Source organism: Danio aesculapii, chromosome 14 (assembly GCF_903798145.1).
Source record: "Danio aesculapii chromosome 14, fDanAes4.1, whole genome shotgun sequence".
NCBI lineage: Eukaryota > Metazoa > Chordata > Actinopteri > Cypriniformes > Danionidae > Danio > Danio aesculapii.
In genome coordinates, this window is record NC_079448.1 from 33,487,857 (window position 1) to 33,509,626 (window position 21,770).

General features: G+C 37.4%; 1 protein-coding gene across 1 annotated transcript in view; it reads right to left on the reverse strand.

The window, feature by feature from the left end:
* gpc3 (glypican 3) overlaps positions 1-21,770 on the reverse strand; it is a 301,002-nt gene that overhangs the window by 256,289 nt on the left and 22,943 nt on the right. Inside the window, exon 2 of the mRNA XM_056471966.1 lies at positions 18,916-19,077. Within this exon, the coding sequence (XP_056327941.1) occupies positions 18,916-19,077 (162 nt within the window). The remainder of the gene's footprint in view (positions 1-18,915; positions 19,078-21,770) is intronic.

The window sequence follows — 21,770 nt, forward strand, 5'->3', positions numbered from 1 at the left end:
GAGTATAAAACTTGATGGTTCTGTGGGTCTCATCTATTAAATCTGATCTTTAATTTTTATTTTCAATTGGATTCAAGTCAGTTGATTGGTTAGGCCATTCTACAGCTTGATTTTCTTTCTCTGAAAGCATGTGAGAGTTTCCTTTGAGAGTTGGCTGTGTTTTGGATCATTGTCTTGCTAAAGTGTCCACCCTGGATTCACCTTCATCATCCTGTTAATGTAGATGTTGGACTGAAGCAGCTAATATTATTTACAATGATGAAGGGCAGAGGGTTGCTGAAGAACTACTGAAAGATTTCAGCTGCTGTCTGGGCTTTCACTGCCTTTCTACAGCTCCCTTTCTTCATGTGTTCAATACTTTTGCCTGTGTCATTTCATTTTATTACACGTAACTTCATTTGTAAATGAATTAGATTTATTTTCTTTGGATATATGGATTTATTTGGTTTCTATCAACATCCGGTCAACAGCACCTTGTTTTCTGAGAAAAATGGTGACGTGTTCAATACTTATTTTCCCTTCATTTTAAGTTATGAAGTGACAGCAGTGTATGACTTATGAGTAATTATTAAATCTCTTCGCTTCAAACATCAATAAATCAATTTGTAAATAGCACTAAACAATTCTTTTGTGAACTGGACTCAAGTCAATGACTCAATGATTCAAATGATCCACTCAGAGCTAGGCTGTACTTGTGTTCTTCACAAGTCTTTTCATCCACCAAACTTCAATTATAATACTCAAGACCACAAGAACAAAGGATGGTTGAAAAAACCCAGATGTGATCTTGAAATTGAGGATGAATTCACTCAAAATCCCAGATGTCATGATGACTAAATAAAGGAGCAGGAAAGCGTAGCATTTTATACTCACTATTATTTACAGTTCAGATATATAGCCTAACTTCTTTATCTCTGGAGTTTCCCTAAATGAGACGGTGAGAGTACACATTTACATGAAAAGTATACAAAAGGTATAAACACATGGAACTATGTTTATTTGTTTAAGATCATATTAAAATGTGGTTTATGTGTATTGTTCAAAGTATCTCTGTAAGGCTTTTGTATATGCTATATATATTGAAAAGGAAAAAATAAAACAATAAATCATCACATGAATGTCTTATTTTTCTAATTAAAAGATCATGTGACCATCAGGAATGTTGTAGCATCTCATTTACCATCATAATTTTTAGCCTGTAACCACTGTCTTCCCTGGTATTTGTTTTTTACTGTGGATGTCAATGTTTACAGGTTTTCAACATTGATCAAAATATCATCTTTTGGGTTCAAACTGGTTTGGAAAAAGTCAAGCACGAGTAAACAATGGCAGAATTTTCATTTTTGGGTGAACTATCCCTTTTTATACATTTAAAATGAAGTACTTTGGACTTCTACTTTGGTGATTTAAAATCACTACTTAGTACTTTCACTAGAGCCCAGGCTCATTCTGAAAACGTACCCCTATATAAATTTCTGAAGATAGTAAAATAAATCCCAGGAGCTAAGTTTTTTTGCATTTTTTATTTTCATGAATCCACCAGAGGCCGCTGTGTACGCTTTTTCAGATCTCAAATTTCTCTTGCGAGTGCCATTCATGCCTGCTGTTCTCACGTAAATCCACTAGAGGCTGCTGTTAACTAACTGACTGACTGACTGACCGACCAATCGACAGTTCCCCCCACCCTGCCCCTTCCCTAAACCCAACCAACTGTGTTTTAAAAAGCAGCGATTGACCTGCCCACCACCTTCCTTAAACCCAACCGCAGTGTTTTGAAAGGCAATCCAGAAAAAGAAAAGCCCCCTGATTTTTACCACGTTTTCAGATTTTAACACACCCTGTTATTTGCTTGTTTATTAAATTTTTTGGCTTCTGCTTTTGTCTGGAACCGTTCTTCACCAGACTCCCATGGCGGTCAACTCCACTCAGCATCTCAAGTCCGCCGACGTACATGTCGAGCTACTGGACAAACTGGTAACAGCGGGAAAGCTGTCCATATGAAGGTAAACGGTCAGCTGGTAAACACAAAAAGGAACGGCATCATACCGCCCTGTAGCGTTCGTTTTAAAGACGAAATGCAGCTATATGTAGCTCTAGCTACATATTTCACGATCTCCAGGAACGCATATATGGCTACGTTTTCAGAATGAGAATATGTTGAGTTTTTTTATGTACTTTGTGTACTTCATGCAGCACTGTTTAACAGCGTCTCAGAGGGAATACGAGGTGAGAGAAACAAATCCCACATACCCTCCTGCCACACTGATATAGTGTCACAAGGCTGCAGGAAGAAATCAGCATTAATGCCCTCTATAGTCACATCTACGAGTGGGCGGCGGAGTTTATATGAGAATGCAAACAAAGCAATAGAGAGAGATTGCAACATGTATAATTCATGTCCATTAAGCCCATTGTTTGTCATTTGCTCCTTGTCCCATTTCTTTTTCCTCGCTCCACGGCTACTCAACAGGCCCTCCGAAGTCACAATAAAACACGTCTTCATCAAAGTAAAGAAATAAGCCTTTGTCTCCAGCACCGCAAGACTCTGGAAAGAAGTACCGCACTTCTCGCTAAATTGAACTCTCCGAGAGCGTTTCTCTTTTCTTTCTGGGGTGATAATACGGCCGGCTATTGAAGATTCCCCAAGCCACAGCCACAATGAAAATGCAAATACGCCCCATGCGGAGCAGACGGGATGGCACGCTATCAACAAAGAGACAGCCGCAGAATTTGGGTCCAAAATCAAACATCAGGAGGGTGATTAGAAACACACGAGCCCAGGACAAAAAGCGCATGCTTAAAACCAAAGCGGAGGGAAGAAGAAGAAAAACCTCGCACCTCAAGGGAAGCAACCGCAAACACCAAGCAAGTGACAGACAGGAATAAGCTGGTCAGGGAGGAGCTGAAGGTGTAAATGGGGGGCTTTAAACATGTTGCAGGAGGATTTGTAATAGTATACTCTCTGCATATGCTCCTGACAGAACTGGGGCACAAAGGAAGTTGGGTAATTTTTGAGATTTCTGGGCCAGACGAGCTGGTGTGGGTGGGTATTAGAAACCTGGGTATCTGCATGAAGGAATATATGATGAGCTGTTGCCCTGCGTTGGCCTTCCTCCTCGCCGCCAATTTTCTCCTCCGTTCGGTGTCTCTCCCTTGGACATTGAGGAGGTTTCACCATCTGCTAATTCAGAGCCAGACTCTAATCACCTGCTCCAATGCACTGCTCTCATTGACAAACACCAGGCAAAGCGTCTGCCACCTCACAATGTAATTACTGTCATCATCAGAGAGCTCATAGCTTTACTCGTGTAGATGCATGCAAATGTATTAGCGACAATTACACGTTAATGCTATGGTCATCGAGGTTAATGGCTAGATGCACATTGCTGCACAGCGAGTTGTAATGCCGTGTTGAACTTGGCGTGAAATGCTTTTATCTGTTTGTTTTGATGCGTTATGCATATTAATAGGAATATCATGTATTTTACAGGTTTGACAGAAAACTAACCTGGGTTCAGAAGCCATCAAGCAAACATGATCCATATTTATATGTAAACAACATCCACTAAAAATGTTGACACCCCGATGATCCTCTTAATGGCCTTTATCATTTCATAGAGGAAAAACAAATAATGAAAGCAATTTGACTTCAAAGCACCAAAATTACTTTGATTGCTTAGACTAATTGCTTGCTACTCGGTTCTGTGTGGAGTTTGCATGTTCTCCCCGTGTTGGTGTGGGTTTCCTCCGGGTGCTCCAGTTTCCCCCACAGTCCAAAGACATCCGGTACAGGTGAACTGAATAAACTAAATTGGCTGTAGTGTATGAGTGTGTGTGTGAATGAGTGTGTATGGATGTTTCCCAGTACTGGGTTGCAGCTAGAAGGGCATTCGCTGTGTAAAACATATGATGGATAAGTTGGTGGTTCATTCCACGGTGGCAACCCCTGAAGAATACAGGGACTAAGCTGAAGGAAAATGAATGAAAATTAATAATATAATATAATATAATATAATATAATATAATATAATATAATATAATATAATATAATATAATATAATATAATATAATATAATATAATATAATATAATATAGCCCTTAAAACTGACTTAAAGGGCACCTATTTTACCCTATTTTCAAGATTTAGGAGAAGTCTTTTGTGTCTCCAGAATGTGTCAGCTCAAAACACTCATCAGATTATTAATTATACCTTTAAGAATATTGGGATTTTCTGCTGCAAATTCAATGTAGCTGTTTTTGTTGCCTGTACCTTTAATGCTGGTTCTCCCCACCCACTGTTCTCACGTGCCTGGCAGAGTGTGCCTAAATCTCTACCTCGGCTGCGTCAGATAAAAAGCACAGGGACAGACATGAACGAAGCAGATTTCGCATAACGTTTGTGAGAAATACTACAGTAAGAACTTTCCCACTGATTATTTGATGTATGCCACATGCACACACACGGTGCACACACACAGGATGCACATTTAACTTTGCACTGTTTTTGCATGGCAAATGTGACAGGATACTTGCTAATACCCACTGCTGTATGGATATCCGTTATGTTAATGTATAAAATAAACCTGATTTAACGTCCACAAACCGGGATTGAAGCATCTTCTTTTATAATAGTACTGACATGCGGCTGTGGCGATAAAGACGGTAAAATCGCTGTAATCCATTGCAAACATGCACTGTTTTAAAAACTTGTAAAAACATTTTAAACTTACAAAACTCATTCTTGGTCACATCTGATGATGACTGATGATCACAGCGAGCTCAACAGATTCTTTAATTCCAGTTGCTTTGTGCACATCCTGTCTTGTGGACATGATTATATATGTTACTATGGAGACATGTTAATACGCGTCTGTCAATCAATTCGTTGCCTGGGAAAACTGCACTCCTACAACATGTTGCAGTCAGCCTCAAAATGGGAGGGATTTGGATCCTATTTTAATGTCAGGAAATTTTAAAAAAGAGACTTATTGTCTTTATATCTGTGGACACACATTACCTACACACAGTTCTGTCCAAACAGCTTCAAAAAGATGATTTTCATCATAGATGCCCTTTAAAAAATAATTATTATTTTTAAAGTATAAAATAAATATAACTAAAAATATAATGTAATAAAAAAACATATTTGAATAAACCATATAATTTCTAGCTGACCTTAAATAAGTAATAAATGACTGAGTAACCTATATTACTGAATAATAGTCAACTGATTGCTTTCCCTTCCTACAAAACTGAATGACAGAAAGCATCTAAACAAATAAGGATATGAACTGTAATGTCTTTTACTTTTAATTGACGTTTCTTGAGTAAAATGTTTTTTTGACACCTGGGAAAAGAAATTAGCGATCTTAAAAAATAAAATAAATATAATATAAAGCACCTTAAACTAAAATGGCAAATGCTGAAAAAGCAAACAAATATAAAATAAATACAGATATCACCAAAAAAAAAACATTTAATCACTAAAAATACAAACATATTTAAAAATGCAATATATAGTATTCGGCCAACATGGAATAAAAAAGAAGAAAAAAGAAAAAAAACACACCCTATATTGCTCAATAGCATCCAAAAATACAAAGCTCTTTCTGAAAAAACAATGCCCACATTACTTTCATTAAATAATTCTTACTTAATCCACTTCCTTTAACCATGCACCTCAGAGCTCTTGGCCGATTACAGAGCAGTGCTTAACTCTCAGAGCAACATATAAACTGATGGAATATAAGGCACTTAAGTGCTTCACTAACTGCACTATAGTTAGCGCTCATCCTAAACAAACTCTAATGAAGTAGTATGTGTGTGTGTGTGTCTCTGCTGGGACTCCTCAGTCTCGACTGAATCTCTCTTCAGAAACAAAGTCGCTCTCTAAGCTGTTCCTTACCCTCTGAGCTTCTGGTCTCTTAACCACTGCACAGAGGCTGGGAAGAGAGCTCACTTTGAGGATTACACCAGTCTGGATCAGTCGCTACAGATTCAGTGGTGCACCAAAGACCCCGACGAGCCCCTACGACACCAGCCATAAATATCTACAGAGCCTGAGAGGGAAAACTAATTATAATCACGCGAGAAAGATGCAGTGATGGCAAGTATATTTTCACTCATCAAGCAAACGAGGCACAAAGGGCTTGTTTGCGAGATGGCACAGACATTTCTAACCATCATTAAGTTATTAAATTCGCCCCAGGCGGTGAGTAAACAACTTCAGATGGCTTTCATGGCCGGTCCGGCTCCACGTTATTGGGTTATGGTGAAACTTCGACAAAGAGCTAAATGACTCCGGAGAGAGAGCGGAGCGGGTAGCATTAGAGAGGAGTGTGCCGGGAAAAAGCGGGATGATGCGGGGGGGAAAGAAGATTGAAACTAAGACAGACGCCTAAGGCACTTACGATCGAGCAGCACTAACAAGGTTGGGATGAGAATTGGACATGCAGCGTCGACTGAAATAACCTTTGATTACTCATCGTGGCAGTGGATGAAGTGGCTCATTGAGAAATAGAAGCAGGGAATAAACAAACCAAGCTGATACAACATCTACAGCAAGCAGACGTCTAGCTGAGGGATGCTGGGGGGTGATGTAATATGACTTGCTTATCCATGAGTCTGAAAAGTAGTGGTGAAGTGAGGAGTAAATCTAGCCCTAATGGTCAGGCTGTCTGTAGGGGTCTGTCAGCCTCATAATCTGAGGGAGTTTGCACAATTCAGCATGTAGAATCGGCATCTGCCATCCTTTAAACAGAGCGCTCTGATTGGCTGTTCAGACATGAATCAGAGCATGAGAACATACACTGAAGTCATGAAACTAAGCAAATGATGGATTACAAGTGGGAATGGATAGAAGTTGGCTGTCCTTTTGTCACATTTGTTAAATCTTTGTAAATTATATGATAAATAACGATCAGATTATCTGGTAAATTTGCATAAACAACTCTTTCTGTGGTTATTGACAAACTACTGTGAAGATGGTAGGCAAATGGTCTTTAGTTTACAGTTCACGGCAGCACTAGTTCTGGTTTCCCTGTGTGGAAGGTCAATACAGACTACTGCCACCTGCAGGTATGGAAAATACATCTTTCTCGTTTCAGTCTGCTATCATCCCTTGTTTGGTTCATCATGCATTTTATCTAGATGCATGACAAAAAAAGCTTTCCATACCTGCAGGTGGCAGTATTCTCTACTGTCATTCCACAAAGGGAAAAAACAGAACTGATGAAGTTCTTTGACACTGGCATGGTTTATCCCAGGTTTAAAGTGTAAAGCACCCAATAAACTTGGCGTAATATATTTTTGAACTATATTAGGCCAAATAAAAAGTATTTCGTGGACTTTCAGATGTTTAAAATCCAACTTTCCAACTGGTAAACACCTTCAAACTTCAATTGGTCAGGGGCGATGATGTAATAGCTAAGGGTGTGGGCTGAGGCTCCACAATCTTTGGTACAGAAGTTCAGTTCAATTCAGTTCAAGTTTATCTGTATAGCACTATTGACAGTAGCTATTATTTCAAAGCTTTACAAAAGGTGCACATTATTACATTACAATCAAAAGTCCCTTTCACACAGTGATACTGGTAAATATCCGGAAACCTTCCAGAACGACTTTACCGGTTACTTAAAAAAAGCGCTGTTCACACAGGCGAGGATTTTACAGAAGATTTCCGGAGAAGACCATTTACACATCTATTCCAAAATGCCGGTAAATTCTGACATCAACCAAAAATGACCTTTAAACAGCTGCGCTTGTATTTCTAAACATTTGACTACTTTACAAACTCTGTGAATGGATCAGTACTGTGAAAAACTTCGACGAAAACATATGGAGGAACGCTTTCACACGTCGAGACGTACATAATATGTGTGTGTGCTGGCGCTCACCGGCTGCTTCATGTGCACATGCATTAGAGCTTGAAGGTAAACAAACAGCGGTTTATCATGAGCATTTTATCGATCATTTTTTCCACAGCTGGCAGCTAAATGTGTCTGGAAAAATATTCAAAAGCTTTTATCTTCATAAACAGCGCGTATGTAAATGCATCTGAATGTTCTGATTGGCTAAAGTAGACGTCTCATGTCAGCGCGTTCTAGATGTGAACACGCTCTTTCTGGCAATCTTTCTTCTGCGTTCACACAGAGCAGCATTCCGGCAAATTACTGGTAATTTTTATTACTGGTAATTACTGGTAATCTCTTTCGGAAAATAGCCAGAACGAATTTACCGGTATTTTCAAAAAGGGCCTGTTCACACATAAAGACCAGTTTGAAAGGGGCTAATATCAGAAAAGTTAAAAAGTTGTGTATGGGGTGGTCATTATATATAAATGGTCAACCTGCAGTTATATAGTATCAAAGTCACTTTAAGGCAAGTCATACCACTCAGCGGCCATCTTCAAAATGCCTCTTGGGCAGTATGCTTGGGCATTATGTCTGAATGGGAAAACATAAAAATCTCCAAAACTGTTTGCCAAGCTTACGATTATATACATAAATGGAATATATTAAACATCATTCATCTCATAAGTTTTGTTTGTAAACATTTGAAGCATTTTTTCAGGTTGTCCAAGCTAATGCGCATGCACACTTGAAAGGAATGAGATCATGACACCAACCTCCTTTTATTGCCGTTCTACACAGTATCATCTGAATAATGCGTCAGATTGTGTTGTTCTTCTGAAGTAATTCACAACTTGGTCTTGATGGCGAATCTCCTCCACAAACGACCGTGACTCTGTTTATAAGTTTGTGGGCATTCAAGTAGTTGCTGTCATGTAATGTGCGTTTGATAGGACGGACTGTACCTTGCGTTCGTTTCATACAGATAACAAAAGCAAAAAAAAAATTTTCAAGAGTACATATTCAAGTTCATTTACAAGCACAGATTTCAAGATTTATTTTGATACATGTCTTGCGTCTGTGAAGAAAGTATTTGCTGAGATTACAGTGCACATGTTGACCACAAAGACTGTTGTAAATGCACGCAATGCAGGTGGTGCTATAACTGTGACTCAATGTTGCATGCAGATGTCTTCAGGAGAGGAATCTCATCGAACCTGTAAATTTTCAGTCAGATCTGACATTGTGTGTAATGAAAACTCTAGATCTTCACAATTTAACATCACAAAGGCCTTTGGATTAGATTGACAAAACTTGGATTTGATTTGATAAAAATTTGTAGGAGTTTGCTATAGTGTAAAACATGTCATTTCCTGTTGCTAGCAGGTGGTACTATCTCTGTAACTGGATATTGGCATGTAAACATGTTCAGGACTGTTATCAAACGTGTGGATTTTGAGGCAAATCAGACAATGCATGTCTGAGTTATAACAATTTCCAGTTTTATGGCAAAACAAAGTTTGTGAGGCCCCCATGGACAAGCCCTTCGACGAAAGATGTATCATTGCCAAGGCCTTTAGGTAACAATACCTCATTTTGGTGTTGATCCGATAAAATCCCTAGGAAGAGTTTGTTCAAGTACAACGCCTGGAAATACCAAAAACTGTACTTTTTCAGCAAAGGAAATTAAAAATATCTGACTTCTTGTTGGGTTTGAGATTTTGCTCCAAGAGACTTTTTTGTAGGTATTGGCATGTTTGATGTGTGTGCCAATTTTCGAACATGTGCTTGAAACGTAGCTTGGGAGCTACTCTATTGTTTATGCTACTAAAGATATGATTGGGTTAAAACTAGAGACAGTCTCAGAATCTGAAATAAAAGTAGATGCTTTCATTTTATAGGATTTCTATGTGCATGAAATGACAAAAAATAAATGATGCACTAACTATATTTGTAGTTTTTAATAAAATGTCCTAATTTAGTTTCTCAACTGCACAAAATAACCCTATATACACATTCCAACAAATTAATAAGCAATTTGGCAAGGGCAATGAAATGAAACTTGCTGCTCAACTATCCCTGAATAATACTGTATTTTTTACTTAACACGCATTTTCTTTTTCAAGAAAGTCTGCTTTAAATCAAACAATAATTTGCAGACCCCCTACAGCCCTGCCACGGACCCCCTGTTGAAAGCCAAAATCCAAAGACTTTTGAGGCTCAGTCTTCATAAGACGCTGATATTTCAAGCAGTAAACAACATTTTACAATGCACTTTCCATATCTTTCATTTACAAGTCATGTCCTAAAGCAATATTCACAGACTTACTTTTATTGTGTGTGTCTTGTTTGCGTTTCAAAGTATCACACTTATTTGCTCCTCTGTTCTTTGTAGTTTTATGATAAGCTGCTATTGGTTGGAAAAGGCACTACAAATAAAGTTGACTTTTATCTTATTTTGGGAACAATTTGATATGCAGCAGACACGTTCACCCAGAATTCATTGCGCAAACACACATCAATACCTAAAGCGTGGCTTTCAAGGCTGGATCGGAGGATGAGAAAATGGATAAATTAAGCATGACTCGCTTTTTATATTAAGGTCTTTGAAATGAGGATTACCTGTTAATTTGTTTGCAAACAAAAAGAGCCGGTGTCATTTACATGCAGTATACCTTTCCTAAAGCAGCTCAGTGTGGCTCTGCAGATCTCACTCCATCCCGCTAACACGAATTACAGTTGTCTGTCAATCTGAATGGCATGCGAGACCAAAACACCTCACTGACCTGGTTTTCCACCAGTGATTAACATTTAACTCAAAAATGATTCCCTCCTGCATTTTGTGAAACACCAGTTCGGCGGTTGGCAGAAATACCGGGTATTGAGCAAACATGATCTAGATGAACATGTAATGTACATTGTCTGCTAGATCAAAATGCCTTTTATAATGTTAAAACATATACACATGGTTCACTGCTGAACACTATGTTTACATGGACATCAGTAATAGAATTATTTGCCTTAATCTAATTAAGACAATATTATGATTAAGGTGTTTACATGAGCTGCTTTTTGTATGTTTCTTTCATGATCCCGTTTTACATGTTGTAGCACATAATTCGATTAACGTCATTGCATCACCACGTTATCCACATTTTCTCCAGAGTTTCATGTAATTTCGGGTGTTTCTTTTTTTTTTTTCTTTTTTTTACTTTAACTAGTTGAAAAAAATAGATTCGTGTTCCGGGTGTCTGTGGTCCTTTACTGACTCTGTAGATGCAAAGAATAGCGACAAACAGTCATGCGTGTATGGAATATCCTGTCGCGACTTAAATCAGCATTCTCTACATATCTCAATTCAATTACTGTTTAGTTTGATTATGACCTTAATCAGATTAAATTAATCAAATCGCTGTTTACATGGCAGACTCTTAATCAGAGTATCTTAATTTTATTAAAATCAGATTGTTGGTGCCCATGTAAATGTACTCAGTGTGAGATTTCAGATGATCAAATGAAAATGATGCACACTAGGGCAAAAATGTCAGGGGGGAGGGAGTGCTAAATGCCATTAATTAATGAAATGTTTCGTTTAATAAATATATAAATAATAATAATTATATATATATATATATATATATATATATATATATATATATATATATATATATATATATATATATATATATATACATACATACATGCATACATACATACATACATATATATACATATATATATAATATATATATATATATTATTATTTATTTATTTTTATTTTGTTTGTTTTTTTAAGCCTGGGGTGTATCCAAAAGCTCTAAATGCTGCCTTTTGAAGGCATCAAAGCATGTCCAAATCAAAATTAGCTTTATTCTTGTTTCTGGAGGTACCTTCTAAATAAATTCAGAAGGCAATTAAGATTTTTCCTTAGCTGCCTTCGATATCCAACAATCATGTGCGTTTCATTTCTGACAGTTGAGCTAAAAAAAAATAAACATCTCAAAGCACCGCTCGAGTATCATGTTGTATTTAAATGCATGTTTTGTGTAACATTTTCCACATTTGATGGGATTTCTAGTGAGACTTTTGTATTTGTCACAGTCACTAGCTGGAGTGACTACAAGACACACAAGAGGGCATTCCAAACATCACCTCTACCACTCACCCAAACTACACGTACCATCATTCTTTGCACTTTTCCTGTTCGACCATTCTCAACAAATCTGCATTTGAAACCATACCTCTGTGCAATGCTCTTGTATTTTACAGAAGATTTTACAGATACGTCTGAATTTGCCTACTATTTGAGTAGGTACTGCATTTAAATTTGAATTTACCACACGACCATTAGAAAAGTATGTTTTATGTAGTACGAATGGAATTCAGACCAACAACATCCGCCATTATGACATGACCTACTTAGGTCAGTTGCATCACTTCACTCACATTCATGAATTTTTTGACGTGGCATCATGGGATAGCGTAGTGTCCTTTGGATGCTCACTTTAGAATCTCGCCGGAAGAAATAAGTAATCATGTACTTCTCGCATACTGTTTTTCAAATGCTATGAATTCAGACATACTAATCAGCTCCCATACTGTTTTTAACATATTGTTTAGCAGGAAAGTATAGACACAATCAGTGTCTCACATAGAGCAGATGATTGTGAACAGGTGCAGAGGCAATCAATTAATTAGTCCAGGAAAGTGTTATCAGGTGTGAGGTGCAAAGTATGATGGTACGTATGGTCTGGGTGAGTGGCAGAGGTGCCCTCTAGTGTGTCTTCTGGGCACTCCAGCTGATGACTGTGATAATATTGCGGTAAGCAAATATTCACTTAGTGAAAAGCTCTGTCTATTTAGTTGTGCGTAATTAAATCATTATGCTGTCTCAGAAGTCTGTCTGAAATCTGTCATGAGGTATCTCCAAAATCACTGTCTGACAGGGTAGTGAAGCAACAAGGCAGCTTCCAAAGCTTTTGGACACAGCCATGGTTTATGATCACACCATAATAATGTGTTGTAATTATTTAAATATCTAAACTGATACACAGCACTGTGAGGTATTTTTATGTCGGCAGCTGAACATACATCGACAGTGAAATATCTGCTTGAATCACTTATAATGTGCTTATAACGCAACAACATTCTCAAGTTTGTATTCAGAATGATTTTTAAATCTACTGACAACAGTAAGTTCTTACACATTTTTTAATTAAATATAATTTGTATTTTTTTCCTGTGTTAAATATATTACCATTATTAGTTGTAATAACAGTAGTAGTATTAGTTATTTCATAATACTGAACTATTTAAAAATAATTATATTCTTTAATAAATGATATATTATTATAAATTATTAATAATATATTATTATATTAAAATTATCATATGTATATTTGTATTTACATATACTCTATTTTAAATTGCTCTTCGCAATTACTTACTTAGTAAGGGTAATAATGCGTAAATCATAAATAGATCACCATTACCTGATGAAATCATTAACAGGTGTCATCTCAAATTGTCAACATCTCAATCCGGTAAAGCTCATATCAAACTGTATTACATGCTACTCATTACTGTATGACATGCTCTGCTATCCTATTTTCAGACAATTTTTTGCCTATGTTTCGGAACAATCCGAATCACAAAGCGAAGTCTTCAAAAACGTCCTCACATCCCTCATCTCTCCCTTATGTCACCCACAGGCTGATTCGGTTTAAGATTTTAGAGGCTTTTAACCGAGCCATTGACATGAATCAAGAGAGACACACTGTGACTAAACACGATATGAGGGGACCCAAAAAACTGCTCATCACTCCATGCCCTGAAAAAGTCCCTGCGACAGAGCCTCTTAACTTCTACAATTGTTTGGCGAAGTCGACTTCAAAGAGCCACTTCTTTGGCGCAGCTCGCAGTGTGTGTGTGTGTGTGTGTGTGTCTGTCTCTGTGTGTGTGTAGTAGTAGGGGCTGATGGGAAGGGATGGAAGATGCCGAGCCCTTTGATCTGTGTCAGCCGCCAAAACTACAAAAGAATCAAAAGCAATAGGGAGAGCAGCACTGAAGATTGCAACAAGGCCCGCTCGCAAATTCCCCCATGGGACCCCAAGACAAGAGCACATTTGGAGAAATTCTGCAGGCTGTTTGAGAGTTTCTCTCAGGCCTAGTGCTGAAGCAATTAGCATGGAAGCGCCTGCCTGAACAGACAGGAGCTGGACAGATTCACCATGCTAATGTTGTTAGCGCAACACGACTAGCGGAGGGCGACCACTCATGGAAAATTACACGATTCATTAAATTGACCAGTCAGGATGATCCAATTATCAGTCTGCGTATATGCCAGTCCTCGTTTAAAACAGTTTCAATTTCCCAGTTACACAATTAGGGAATCATTTTCACTTTGAAGTATATGAAACAATTAAAATCATAGTTTGTAAGTCAGTTTCTGTGTGATACAAATATACCAACATACAGTAGCATTTTATCACTGCTGAGAAGAGTACCCAGCAAGCATTTTTTGTTTATAAAAAACGTCTAATAGATGTCTAATAGAGGTCTAAACATAGCCGTCTTAGCTAAAACAAGGCTACATTTTGGCTGTCAGTGAAAATCTAACAGATGTCTAAGAATAGGCCAAAACTAGACTAGTCATCAAATGAACAGAAATGAATGACTACACATATAAAGTCTGTCTAGTTTGTCTATTTGACAACTAAATTATTGAAATTACTGCATTTTGTCTGTGATAATTTATCAGGCACTAAAAAATGTGACTGCACCTAAAGATGCATGTATGTTTTTGCTGTTGTTTGTGGTTCTTGTTAGCCATATATGCTTGTGTAGGACTACGAGACTTTCTACATATGGGAATGTGTAGGTGTCGGGGGTGAGTTGTCTGAATAACAAAGCTAACTGTACTATGCACCAGGTTGATTGGATATTATACCAAAGTTGGCGATCCGGGGATGTCATAGACTGTACCAAAAGGCTGAGGACTGTGGGGGTAGGGGGGGTGGGTAAAATTACAGAAGTTGTCCGGGAGAAATAACAAAAGGGGAGGGTGGCGAGAGATGGGTCTGAAATACAGGAGACTCCTGGGAAAAATGGAAATATTGGCAGATATGGGTTAATAATGCATGAATTTAGTTTAGTTTTGGGCTATTAGACATCTATTAGATTTTTAGACTGACAGCTCAAGTTTAGCCTTGTTTTAGCCAAGTTGTCTGTGTTTAGATGTCTATTAGACGCAAGGGCGTAGGTTTGTCATATATCAGTCTGCTATAACACTAGCATTAATAATAATATGTTACCATTATTATGACGGACTTTTTCAGTAGCAAACTTGAGTTTGTGACTTACACTTTATAAAAAAAAAAAAAAAGCTCCTCATGTCCACCTTTTATTTTGCTGCCACCATCCTCATGTGTGCGCCACTCACCTCACACATATTCTTGCACAGGAAGTATGTGTATTTATATAGCGCATTTATCATATATGGCCATGCACAGCACCACTTCACAATCATGAGTGGGGGGGGGGGGGGCCTCTCCACACCACCACCAGTGTGCAGCATCCACTTAGATGATGCGACGGCAGCCACAGGACAACAGCGCCAGTACACTCACCACACACCAGCTACAGGTGGAGTTAAGAGACAGTAATAGAGGCAATTTGGTAGATGGGGATTATTGGGAGGCCATGATGGGTAAAGGCAGATGGAGGGAATTTGTCCAGGACACCGGGGTTATACCCCTACTCTTTACGAGAAGTGCCAAAGAATTTTTAATGACCACAGAGAGTCAGGACCTCGGTTTAATGTCTCATCTGAAAGACGGGAAAGGCACAGCCAATCACAATGTTTGTATGAGTTTTGGGGGTAGAACAACTCGAGTAGAGAATGTTATTTAACACTATGACCAAGTTAAAGATGAAAAAAATGTAACATTTTTAGAGTAAATTACATGTCCCCTCAGCCCATGCTAAATCCGCGTCCCTTATTAGACGTTTATCAAACACAAAATTGTTTGCTGAGTAGTTTTAGACTACTAAAAAGCAACAGCATGTATGTAAAAGAACTGGAAGACCCAACATTGAACTAAATGCATATTCCATATTAATATCAGGATTTTACTGTATGATGCAGAACAGCATTTTTTTTAGATTTCTGTCGCAGTAAGGGAAAATCATCCTGGGCTGCCGATTAGCCAATCCATTCATTTTGCAATGAAAATTACTGAACGTGTCTGTGCATTCTTCTGTGCATCCTTATTTTGCAATGCAGAAGTAAGCTCTTTTCTGTGAATGTGCAAAACTAACAATTTATTAGCTGCTACAAGGACATAGAAAATAACTGTAAACTATTAAATTATTTGTGCCAGAGTTTACATTATTACAACAACACATTTTCATAACATTGTTTGAAATAATAGTTTGCAGTATAAAGCACAAAGCAGTTTTGTAAAGCTTAAAATGAATGGAAATGATGACACAAAGTATTGACACATTGAAGTTACAATGAAAAATACTAGACTTGTTTATGCAAAACCAAATAAAGCAAACTGATAATGCAATCTGCACACAATTGGTTTTTAACTACAAGTCATCTTGCTATGAAACCAGACAATGACTGACCACAAACTCTGCTAATCACTTTACCCCAGTATTAGGCCATGAGCACACTAATATATTTTCATTTAAAAACACATAATTTTCTCTCCATTTTGGCTTTCTGTCAACACTGAAACAACATTTTAAAGTGTATTTTTAAAGGCATACTCCAAACGCTGTTTTTTTAAAATGGAGGCTTTCAAAAACAATGACATGTTTTAGTCATTCAGCTAAAATGCATACAGCTAACCAATTCAGCTAAAATGGTGGAGGACATTGTACATCGGGGATTTTAGATGCTCACCGTTTGGATGAAATTGTTAAAGATTAAAGTCAGTTTATACATGCTCCAGACCAGGGGTGGGCAAACTCGGTCCTGGAGGGCCGGTGTCCTGCATAGTTTAGCTTCAACTTTATTCAAACACGCCTGAACATGCTAATAAGTGTCTCAAAGATCACTAATTATCTATAAGCAGGTGTGTTTGATCAGAGTTGGAGCTAAACTGTGCAGGACACCGGCCCTCCAGGACCGAGTTTGCCCACCCCTGCTCCAGACTGTTCTTCTTCAAAATCCACAGAATGTTCATTCATAGCTGTTGTTTTGGTACATCTCCAAGTGTATATATTCTTGATCGCTTTTGCAACTTTCTGTGTAACTCACAGCAACAACTCCACCTCACTGTTGGTCCATTTATAAAATTCTGTGCTTGAAATATTGCTGAAATATTTTAAGGAGAAATCATCCATGTCAAAGCATCTTATGTCTTAATGCATGCACAGTACATAGACAAAAGCATTTTCATCTTTTTGGAAACAACTGAAAATGAAAGTGTGGACACAAACACTGACAAAACACTGTTTTTAAATCTATCTAGATTAGACAGTCTCATAGTCCTACACAAGCATATATGGCAAGCAAGAACCACAAACAACATCAATAAGCAATATGATGACAAATTTTCACAGAAAAAATGTAGTATTTCAATAACAATACAACCCATTATGGGGCAAATATTTACCAAACTAAAAACACTGGTTTTCATTAATGTTCACTCTCAGAAATAAAAGTACAAAAGCTGTCACTGTGGTGGTACTCCTTCAAAAAGTAATTTTTTATATTATTTAGTTACTAATATGTTCCTTTAACGCTTGTGCACTATTTAAATTTACATCCAAATAAACATCCACTGAATTTAACTGCTGTAAAAATGCATCAGATAAATCTTTTAATCAACCTCAGTCCTGATCAAAACTACTAATTATTTTTCTCAAATACAGGATTTTAACCCTTTATTTGACAAATTAATAAATTGTGTCACTGATTTAGTGGGGAAAAACACTCAAAATTACTTATTTTTAATATAAAAAAGTAGTTGTGGACTTTTTTTTTTACCTTTTATCACAGTTTTGGACATGTAAAAGATTAGTACCAACATTTCCTTTGATATATTGTAAGTTTTTGTGCAGCAGAAAATTTTCATTTTTTTCTACCTAATTTACTGTTCGTGGCTGTTTTTGCCCTATTGGCTTCCATTATAACCACATTCTTAGAATGCAAAGCCATGACACCACTTACCTTGTTTTTGTTTAATCTGTACTTCTCAACATCAAAAGGCAGCCGGTGCATAAATACACAGTCTTTGTTTTTGCTTACTCCATGTAGTTCTGAGAGCTTCAGACGCACCAAGGTAAGTGCGCAAAGGTCACTCTCACACTCTGACACACTCACAAACATACACTTTAATTTGCTGTTATACTCAATATAATATATACAACTTAAAATCTAAACTTTTTTGCACAAGTCTATCTAAAAGGTTAATGGTGCCAACTGATGATCAACAGCAAAATTACAAAATTTACCTCTTACCAACAGGGAAAACCACCAACAATCAAAAATGCTTGATTATATGATGTCATGGTTTTGCAATAAAAAAAATGGAGCAAAAACAGTTACCAACAGTAAATTATGGAGAAAATATGAAAATCTTATGCTGCACAAAACTAACAAAAGGGTAGTAATTTGCCCAGAGTGCATCATTGAAATTGAACAAAAAAACAATTCAAAGCATTTTCTCAAAATATGTGTCAAAATAAGACTTGTCACCAAAAACAATGTTTGTCACCATTCTGCTAGCTGAAAGTTATGGCCAAAATAACGTTCAAAACCACCCCAGAGTGGATGAAAACATCCCCAACAACACATAAGAGTTACCATAAGATACCACTATGGATCCTTTCGGTTTTAATACATGCTCTTTTAAGTTTAAAAGTGTACCTTTTAAAAAGGTACCACCCCAGTGACAGTTTTCGTACATTTCTGAGAGTGTGGTTAGAATTAATGTGTTCTTGATTCTAAGCATTCCAGCTTTCCGCCCAAGGGGATGCTAAGGGGTTAACTCATGACAGAAATGTACCCAAAAATGGCTTCACAAACAGAAATGTAGCAGAAACTCACCTTGAAAGAGGGCAGCATTCTGGATGATGAGCCCTTTGAGCTGAGCGCTGGTGGCCTGAAGGCTAGACTCCATATTCTGTTTGGCAATAAGCAGGTAACGCTCCTCCATTTTGCGAGAACAGCAAGTCAGGCCTTTTGGCTGGCACACCTGCAGATCTGAGCCTGTAGAATAGCAGAGAAACGCAAGATTTCTTACAGCCCTCATAATAAACAAGTAAACAGACCGCGGCACTTTATAAAATGTGTTCGATTTACAAGCCAAGCTTCAAAGAGAGCTGCAGAAAATGGTTTGTTTTATAGAGTACACATCGTTTACGTTACTTGTTCAAATTTCAAAGAACGTCACAAAACGAATATCTGCAACTTAATCGAAAGATGTTATTTAATTTCATTTCCACACATTGCATTTCATCTTGTTGCCTTGTGCCAAAATGATTAGCAGAGAACAAACACTCATTAAAAGGAAAACAAGATAATCAGGAAGAACATCTCAGTAAAGACGGACCCCAGGAGAATCCTGCTATGCAAAATCTGTCCATTTAAAGTCTGAAGCAGTGAAACTCCCTGTGTGGGTTGGATGAAAGAGACACGGATGAACAGAAATGCAGTCAACACATTGACAGGAACGTCTTGTTTAGTGAATGATGGGGTGACGAGTGATTTGTTGACATCCGTTATACTGGAATCAGGGTTTGAAGGTTATCTATCAGATAGGCATAATTGGATTTGCTGGAAGAGAGAGAAAAAACAACTATTGAGAAAAATACGTTCTCTGGAAGAAGGTATTTCAGGGCTCACATATGAATAATGATATAAAAATGTTCATGGCCTGTGGAAGTGGGGAAAGAGAGCAATGCTATCTGATCTCTGTTGAATCAAACATCAAGGAAGGATACAGAAAATAAAAATGACCAATACCTCATTAAGTCCCCTGTGTGTCTGTGTGTTTTAAATCCGGCGAGGTTTATTTTCATTCAATTATTTATGAGATCTTTTTATAAATACCCATCACACATCAAATCTTCTCTGTTAAATTTTAGTTTGTGAATTGCAAATGATGACAATACCCAATTCTCCTTTTGCAGAACTTCTAACATTAAATGAGTGAATAACACATGTAACATCGAGTCTTAACCAGAGTGATGAAACACAGCAGCACATAATGATAAAATACCTTCTCCATCTAAGCCATGCTTTTCTCCCAACCAACCAGTTCAGACCAGGTTGTATTTCTTTAACAAAAAAACCCAACTATCTCAGGTACTGAATATGTGATTTATTTGGTGAACAAAAAAGCCTACTCTTAACCTATGGTGCATCATAACGCATGAGATAAAAAACATTTCAAAATGTGCTGAGCTTGACATTTTCCTCATAGACTGGCATTACGTGACAAGGGTGTGATGTTTTGTAAGATCAATTGACAATCAGGCATTTAGTTAGTGGCATTAGTAAAAATGAATAAAGACCAATCAGTGACAGAGATCAGTTTTACAGAGAGAGTGCATTTGGCCTGGATGAATCACTTACACTGAGAGATAAAACATTTAATTCAATTTAATTTAAACATTAATACTTTAGTAATTCAGAATCATTTGCTTACTCCTTGTTTTAAGTTAAACATGAGCCTTCTTAGTATCCCTCAATCTATTTATTATTAACAATTTACACTACCTGACAAAAGTCTTGTCCTAGTTGTAAGTCTTGATCTTAGTTGTAAGAGCAACAAATAACTTGACTTCTGGTTGATCATTTGCAAAAGTGGCAGAAGGTAGACTTTTCTGAATGAATCATCTGTTGAACTGCATCCCCATCACAAATACTGCAGAAGACCTATTGGAACCTGCATGGACCCAAGATCAGTCAAGTTTCTTGAAGGAAAAATTATGGTTTGGGGCTACATTCAGTATGGGGGCGTGCGAGAGATCTACAGAGTAGATGACAACATCAACAGCCTGAGCAATCAAGACATTTGTGCTGCCCATTTCATTACAAACCACTGGATAGGGCAAAGTCTTTAGCAGGACAGCGCTCCTTCTCATACATTAGCCTTCACAACAATGTTCCTGAAAGCAAAAAGGTCAAGGTGCTCCAGGATTGGCCAGCCCAGTCACCAGACATGAACATTATTAAGCATGTCTGGGGTAAGATGAAGGAGGCATTGAAGATGAATCCAAAGAATCTTGATGAACTCTGGGAGTCCTGCAAGAATGCTTTCTTTGCCGTTCCAGATGACTTTATTAATAAGTTATTTGAGTCATTGCAGAGATGTATGGATGCAGTCGTCCAAGCTCATGGGAGTCATACACAATATTAATAATTTTTCCACTGCACCATGACTTTATATTCTATACTGTACATTTTTTCTGTTAAGTGACACGACTTTTGTCTAAGCAAAGTAAGACCTTACTGTCCTAATTATATAATTAAAAATCAAGGGATGATCATATTTTATTTTGGTAAAATAAGCGTAATCTAGAGGCCTTTGCCTTTTATATAAGCCACCTCTGACACCAAATGATCAACTAGAAGCCAAGTTATTATTTGTTGTTCCTAAAACTTGGATAGGCAACAAGACTTTTGTCAGGTAGTGCAACAAAACTGTAAAAATAAATAAATATAAACTTTTGGGAGGAAAAATCTATGAAGGTTTCTCTTGCAGAACATTAATTTAATGTGTTTAATATGACTCAATAAGTGCAATTCACCTTTATGGCTCAAGGAAATACACAATAATGGCGTGATGTTTCAGTCATAATTATCACAAGCATAAATCAAAAGATTAGAAGCAGTAAAACCTGAAATAGCTCAAATCTCTTTACTGCAGAGAATTTAGTGTAACCAATCAAATATAA